This window comes from Oncorhynchus clarkii, chromosome 6 (assembly GCF_045791955.1).
Source record: "Oncorhynchus clarkii lewisi isolate Uvic-CL-2024 chromosome 6, UVic_Ocla_1.0, whole genome shotgun sequence".
Taxonomy (NCBI): Eukaryota; Metazoa; Chordata; class Actinopteri; order Salmoniformes; family Salmonidae; genus Oncorhynchus; species Oncorhynchus clarkii.
This window is the reverse complement of record NC_092152.1, coordinates 29794307-29802184: the sequence shown is the minus strand read 5'-3', so window position 1 is coordinate 29802184 and position 7878 is coordinate 29794307. Positions and strand designations below refer to the sequence as shown.

At 41.9% G+C, this 7878-nt stretch overlaps 1 protein-coding gene across 1 annotated transcript; it reads right to left on the bottom strand.

Annotated features, from left to right (window-relative positions):
* Positions 1-644: 644 nt before the first annotated feature.
* LOC139410932 (proteasome 26S subunit, non-ATPase 9) lies at positions 645-5518 on the bottom strand. The gene is made up of 6 exons (XM_071156604.1): positions 5284-5518; positions 4928-5027; positions 4557-4750; positions 4309-4410; positions 4053-4141; positions 645-845 (listed from the first exon to the last, which is right to left on the bottom strand). Exons 1-6 carry the CDS (start codon positions 5407-5409, stop codon positions 818-820), a joined length of 639 nt encoding a protein of 212 aa, XP_071012705.1. The 5' UTR covers positions 5410-5518; the 3' UTR covers positions 645-817.
* Between the last annotated feature and the right edge of the window lie 2360 nt (positions 5519-7878).

Genomic DNA, 7878 nt, shown 5'->3' with positions numbered 1-7878 from the left:
GCCAATCTTGGTGTTCTCTGGCAAATGAAAAACGTCCTGCACGGTGTTGGGCTGTAAGCACAACCCCCACCTGTGGACGTCGAGCCCTCATGGAGTCTGTTTCTGACCGTTTGAGCAGACACATGCACATTTGTGGCCTGCTGGAGGTCATTTTGCAGGGCTCTGGCAGTGCTCCTCCTGCTCCTCCTTGCACAAAGGTGGAGGTAGCGGTCCTGCTGCTGGGTTGTTGCCCTCCTACGGCCTCCTCCAGGTCTCCTGATGTACTGGCCTGTCTCCTGGTAGCGCCTCCATGCTCTGGACACTACGCTGATACAGCATGATTATAAGTGAATACAGTGAATTATAAGTGAAATAATCTGTCTGTAAACAATTGTTGGAAAAATGACTTGTGTCATGCACAAAGTAGATGTCCTAACAGACTTGCCAAAACTATAGTTTGTTCACAAGAAATTTGTGGAGTGGTTGAAAGTGGCAGAACGACAGATTTTTACCTTGTCAGCTCGAGGATTGTCAGCTCAGCTCAGAGTTTTTATTTTATTTTTAGCTGTTACATCAGGTGAGGAGTTGGGCAAATGGAAATGTCAGACGAATATTGAAAAAATATATATTTTCACACTGAAAGCAATATGTAAACTCAAAGAAAAGAATGTTAATATTTTTTTATTAGAACATTAAATTGACATTGAATCAGTTGAAAATGTCATTCTTCTAATTTATGGACTCAAACAATTCCTTTACTCATAGGCATCCAGTGGCATAACAGTAAGGTTGGTGTTAAAGTTGAACCCTTACGATCTTGCTGGTCATATGGTCCTTATCATCTGTGGATGGGCACAATGTTACATCTGTTGGGAAAACAATTAATAAGAAGTCAATAGTTTATCTTCTACAGTTGTCATGGTGCTGGCTAGCCAAATTAGTATAGATTTAGTCTGGATAAAATTAAATCCTGCCCAAGAATTAATGGCAAACCAGCTTTTCAAGATAGCTAGCTCATTTGAGGAGTCACTTGAAGCGTGAGAGGAATTGGAGATCGAGGAATACAGCAGTGCTGAGGCAGAGGGCTCGTAATGAGGACGACTGGCTACTGTTCTGAACTGTGTGGTGAGCTTTCTGGCAACCAGATCTGCTGGAGCATCACCCAGGTGGGTGCTACACAGAATGGAAGAGGAGAAGTCTAGTAGCTACGTCCAATGACTATAAAAGTCAGGCTGGTTCTCAGACTTGCCCTCTACAAGATCATCAGCAGACACAATCACCATCATCTACCATCCTCTGACCAGCTACCGCCACTAAAGCCATAAACGGACCCTCTCCATGAGGCAGCTTTTAAAGACTTGGCCTCTATTAGTTGACCAGTCATATAATATTGCTTGTTGGTTTTTTGCTCGAAGCGGTTTGAGATTCTATGAAAAGCACTATAGAAATTAAATACATGATTAATTATAATTTAGCTAACAATGCCAGCTAGCGGTTTTGATTGGTATACATTGGCCTACATTGGGCGGTTTCTATGGACTCCTTGACTGAAGTGGGGGACTACAATTCAGTGGCGAAGTGGCAGTGAGGAATTAATTTCTCAAGAGTATTCGTCCAAAGTTATGAGTAGACTGTATCCTGAGTGAGAGCATGGTGAGATATAATACAAGGGCCTCCCCAGTGGCGCAGTGGTCTAAGGCACTGCATCGCCACTAGAGATTCTGGGTTCGAGCCCAGGCTCTGTCGCAGCCGGCCGTGACCAGGAGACCCATGGAGCGGCGCACAATTGGTCATCTGGGTTAGGGGAGGGTTTGGCCGGCAGGGATATCCTTGTCTCATCACGCACTAGCAACTCCTGTGGCGGGCCGTGCGCAGTGCACGCTGACATGGTCGCCAGGTGTATGGTGTTTCCTCCAACACATTGGTGCAGCTGGCTTCCGGGTTGGATGGGCATTGTGTCAAGAAGCTATGCGGCTTGGTTGGGTTGTGTTTTGGAGGACGTATGGCACTCCGAGTCCATACGGGAGTTGCAGAGATGAGACAAGACTGTAACTTCTCCCAATTAGACACCACAAAATTCGGGAGAAAACGTTTTTTTTTAAATGTATTTATTTTTTAAACGACATCTCCGACAAATGACATCTCGTTCCACAAGTACGGACTTCGAGAGCTACCTGCCTACCCCCAGATGTCCTGATCTGGCTGCTCAGCTCCTTCTGTTGGCCACCTGCACCCCCCTCTGCCCAAGCCTTGTGCTATTGACTGTCGCTCCATGTGTCAGAGGCTTAAAGTACTCAGAACTTTGTAGCCCAGACCTACTCATGTCATTCATATTTGTATTTGATGTTTGTTTTGCTTTTCAAGCAGTCTGAGATTTGTTTACTTGTGTGTACTGCAATTCAGCTTTTAGCTGCCAAGTATGCCTTACATGTAAAATAGTTTATAAACTACTACTACTACTAACAAATATCTCAGGTGATGAATTAGAGTGCCTTCAGAAAGTATTCATACCCCTTGACTTAGTCCACATTTTCTTGTGTTACAGACTGATTTCTAAATAGATTAAATATTTTCTCTCTCACCCATCTATACACAATGACAAAATGAAAATATGTTTAGACATTTTTGCACATTCATTGAAAACGCAGTATTCACACCCCATGCCTGAAAATACAAAGAGTTGTTGTACTAAGTGATATGTTTGGGGCAAACACGACACAACGCTTTGTATTCAGGACATAAAGATAAATTCTTTGACACGTTTTTTTGTGCCTTATTGCAAACAGAATGAATGTTTTGTAATAATTTTTTTATTCTGTATATTCTTCCTTATTTTAACTCTTTCATTTAGGTTAGTATTGTGCAGTATTTAGGTTAGTATTGTGTATCTTTGTAGGGACTGGGTGTATTACACATCATCCAAAGTGTAATTAATAAACTTCACCATGCTCAAAGGGATTTCAATGTCTGTTATTTTTTTACCCATCTACCAATAAGCAGTGGTATCTGCACTCCACTATTTATATTTTTGACTTCTTTTACTTTACTACATTCCTTAAAAGAAAATATTGTACTTTTCCATACATTTTCCTTGATACCCAAAAGTACTCGATACATCTTGAATGCTTAGCAGGACATGAAAATGGTCAATTTTCACTTATCAACCGAACATCCCTGGTCATCCCTACTGCCTCTGATCTGGCGGACTCACTAAAACACACACGCTTCATTTGGAAATGATGTCTGAATGTTGGAGTGTGCCCCTTGCTTTCTGTAAATAAAATAAAAACAAGAAAATGGTGCCATCTGGTTTGCTTAATATAAGGAATTTTAAATAATTTATACTTTTACTTTTGATACTTAAGTATATTTTAAAACAAATACTTTAAAACTTTAACCCAAGTAGAATTTTACTGGGTGACTTTTACTTGAGTCAATTTTCTATAAAAAGGTAGCATTACTTTTACTCAAGTATGACAGTTGGGTACTTTTTCCACCACTGCCAATAGGTGCCTTTCTTTGCAAGGCACTGGGAAATCTCCATGGTCTTTGTTGCTGAATCTGTGTTTGAAATTCACTGCTCGACTGAGGGACCTTGCAGATAATTGTATGTGTGGGGTACAGAGATGAGTTAGTCATTCAGAAATCATGTTAAACATTATTACTGCACACAGAGGGAGTCCATGCAACTTATTATGTGACATGTTTAGCCAATTTTTACTCCTGAACTTATTTAGGCTTGCCTTAACGGGTCTGAATACTTATTGATGCAAGAAATTTTTGCTTTTAATTTTATGAATTTCTTTAAAACAAATATATATATAACAACATAATTCCACTTTGACATTATGGGGTATTGTGTGTAACCCAGTGGCACACAATCTCAATAATAAATATTTCATTCAGGGTGTAACACAGCAACATGTGGAAAAAGTCAAGTGGTGTGAATACTTTCTGAAGACACTGTATATGATGTGTATTTTGGCATGGCATGTATTTTAAATGTGAACCACAGTAAAGTTAGATCAAATAGTAATCCGTCTAATCTCTACCTCAATAGGTAGGACACTCACCCCAGTAAACCTCTGCCCGACCACCGCTGTGGGGTAAGTCCCATTTGGGTCTTCTGGCCATTTCGAATCACTGTAACGTTTAATGGTCTCTAAGGAACAGAAAAGACAACATGTCACGCATGGTAAGTTATCACTGTAGTGACTGCATTTCATATTGCTGTCATAATGGCACGTTACCCCGCCAATGATTAGGTAATTTGGCACAATAAAATACAACTGGTCATAACAAGATTATTATAGTCACAGGTGAACATACCCCTTCACTATGCTGAACCACTGAGGCAATATTCTGCAGGTTCTGGAAGTTCCCTGTGTTGATGGATCCAAATGCTATGATTTCATCACTAATTCGCAAGCCCTATGGGAATAAACAAATGTATCACAACTGAAAAAAAAACACTTTTAAATAACCCCAAACAAACACACGAAGTAAATAACAATGTCTGTGTTGTAAACAAATTCTATATAGGTTTTTATGTTGATCTAGAAACTGTAAACACTCACAGCCTGACAGGCTGGGGAGCCTTGTGAGACAGCATCCACACGGGCAAAGGGAGAGGGCAGGGTGACCTCCTGCTCCATGGACTCAGTCTGGGATTCTGCATGGTCCTGCTCGCGCTTCGCCTTCTCTAGAGCATGCAGCCTGTGCAGGGCCTCCTCGATTTCCACCATGATGGCTTTGTGATCATTCTGTAGACCTGCCACATCGACAAGGTGGCCATAGTTAGCCGGGGAAAAAAATACAGTAGGCAGTAGCACACACGAACAATGGAACCCCTTACATACTACACTGTAAATAGTTTGTCTGACTGTTGTCAAGTAATGTGTCAGTTAAAACATGTTATATTGCGCAGCAGTGCTACAAGCGCTCTTACAAGAAATAGTGTGCCTTGCTGTTCTGATCTGGTACACATTAACATCTGCGCGAGGGAATCCCTCTGCATCAACCAAAGGACCTTCCATTCCAACCTCTTGCTAAAAGAGAACACACAAATGATTGACGGGGAATCATATTTCTTGCGTCATATAATAGCCTCACAACACGCACAAACACGTTGTTTCTAACGTTAGATAATACAGACTGAATAAAGCTAGCATTGATTGACGTAACTTAGCTACAACATATTGGAAAAATAACCACATTTGAGCTCGCAAGCTAGCGTTATCTCGCTAACGTCAGCTGGTCCAAAATATAAACAAACAACGTATCCATGTAACGTTACAAACGTACATCTTCCAAAACGTCGTAGTAAGCTTTAATTTGTTCTTCAATAGTGTCTTTCTTTTTTATAAGACTTTGGACATCTTCCATTGTTATTGTCGAATTTCCATCGTTGTTTTCCTCCGTCATCTTCATGATTCTCTCTCGTCCGGAAACTCAATAACGACAACTACCAAACGGTGAATAACAAAAAAAAGTCAGACAAGTTAAAATACTTATACCCGGTTGCTATTTCCGGTTTATTCTTCTTCTTCGGTGGGGTTTATCGGCGGTTGGCATCCAACGTTATGATGCATTACCGCCATCTACTGTACTGGAATGTGGGCCAGAGACAGGAAGAAACTAAATCCTACCTGCCAGCATTGCTCTAAAAAAAGATAACAAAATGTTTAAGACTATATCTAATGACGTTCTACTCAATATACTCTTTAACCTAATTTCCTGTATCCCCTTCTCCCTCAAACTAGATCTCATCCATTCTCTTTCCCTCCAATAATGTCCACATTGTATCTACACATTTGTATTTTTTAAAATTTTATTTCACCTTTATTTAACCAGGTAGGCAAGTTGAGAACAAGTTCTCATTTGCAACTGCGACCTGGCCAAGATAAAGCATAGCAGTTTGACACATACAACAAGAGAGAGTTACACATGGAATAAACAAAACATACAGTCAATAATACAGTAGGGAAAAAAAGAAACAAAAAGTCTATATACAGTGAGTGCAAATGAGGTAAGATAAGGGAGTTAAAGCAATAAATAGGCCATGGTGGCGAAGAAATTACAATATAGCAATTAAACACTGGAATGGTAGATGTGCAGACGATGAATGTGCAAGTAGTGATACTGGCGTGCAAAGGAGCAAGATAAATAAATAAATACAGTATGGGGATGAGGTAGTTGGATGGGCTATTTACAGATGGACTATGTACAGGTGTAGTGATCTGTGAGCTGCTCTGATAGCTGGTGCTTAAAGCTAGTGAGGGAGATATGAGTCTCGAGCTTCAGTGATTTTTGCAGTTCGTTTCAGTCATTAGCAGCAGAGAACTGGAAGGAAAGGCTGCCAAAGGAGAAATTGGCTTTGGGGGTGACCAGTGAGATATACCTGCTGGAGCGCGTGCTACGAGTGGGTGCTGCTATGGTGACCAGTGAGCTGAGATAAGGCGGGGCTTTACCAAGTAGAGACTTGTAGATGACCTGGAGCCAGTGGGTTTGGGAACGAGTATGAAGCGAGGGCCAGCCAACGAGAGCATACAGGTCGCAGTGGTGGGTAGTTTATGTGGCTTTGCTGACAAAACGGATGGCACTGTGAAAGACTGCATCCAATTTGCTGAGTAGAGTGTTGGAGGCTATTTTATAAGTGATCACCAAAGTCGAGGATCGGTAAGATGATCGGTTTTACGAGGGTATGTTTAGCAGCATGAGTGAAGGATGCTTTGTTGTGAAATAGGAAGCCAATTCTAGATTTAATTTTGGATTGGAGATGCTTAATGTGAGTCTGGAAGGAGAGTTTAGTCTAACCAGACACCTAGGTATTTGTAGTTATCCACATATTTTAAGTCGGAGCCGTCCAGAGTAATGATGCTGGACGGGCGGGCAGGTGCAGGCAGCGATCGGTTGAAGAGCATGCATTTAGTTTTACTTGCATTTAAAAGCAGTTGGAGGCCACGGAAGGAGAGTTGTATGGCATTGAAGCTCGTCTGGAGGTTAGTTAACACAGTGTCCAAAGAAGGGCCAGAAGTATACAGAATGGTGTCGTCTGCGTAGAGGTGGATCCGAGAATCACCAGCAGCAAGAGCGACATCATTGATGTATGCAGAGAAGAGAGTCGGCCCGAGAATTGAACCCTGGGGCACCCCTATAGAGACTACCAGAGGTCCAGACAACAGGCCCTCCGATTTGACACATTGAACTCTATCAGAGAAGTAGTTGGTGAACCAGGCGAGGCAATCATTTGAGAAACCAAGGCTGTTGAGTCTGCTGATAAGAATGTGGTGATTGACAGAGTCTAAATCCTTGGCCAGGTCGATGAATACGGCTGCACAGTAATGTCTCTTATCGATGGCGGTTATGATGTCGTTTAGGACCTTGAGCGTGGCTGAGGTGCACCCATGACCAGCTGTGAAACCAGATTGCATAGCGGAGAAGGTACGGTGGGATTCGAAATGGTCGGTAATCTGTTTGTTAACTTGGCTTTTGAAGACCTTAGAAAGGCAGGGTAGGATAGATATAGGTCTGTAGCAGTTTGGGTCTAGAGTGTCTCCCCCTTTGAAGAGGGGGATGACTGCGGCAGCTTTCCAATCTTAGGGAATCTCAGACGATACGAAAGAGAGGTTGAACAGGCTAGTGATAGGGGTTGCAACAATTTCGGCAGATAATTGTAGAAAGAGAGGGTCCAGATTGTTTAGCCCTGTCACGTCCTGACCATAGAAAGACTGTATTTTCTATGGTAGAGTAGGTTAGGGCATGACTGGAGGGTTGTTCTAGTTTATATTTTCTATGTTGGTGATTTGTATGATTCCCAATTAGAGGCAGCTGGTTATCATTGTCTCTAATTGGGGATCATACTTACAGTCGTATGAAAAAGTTTGGGCACCCCTCTGA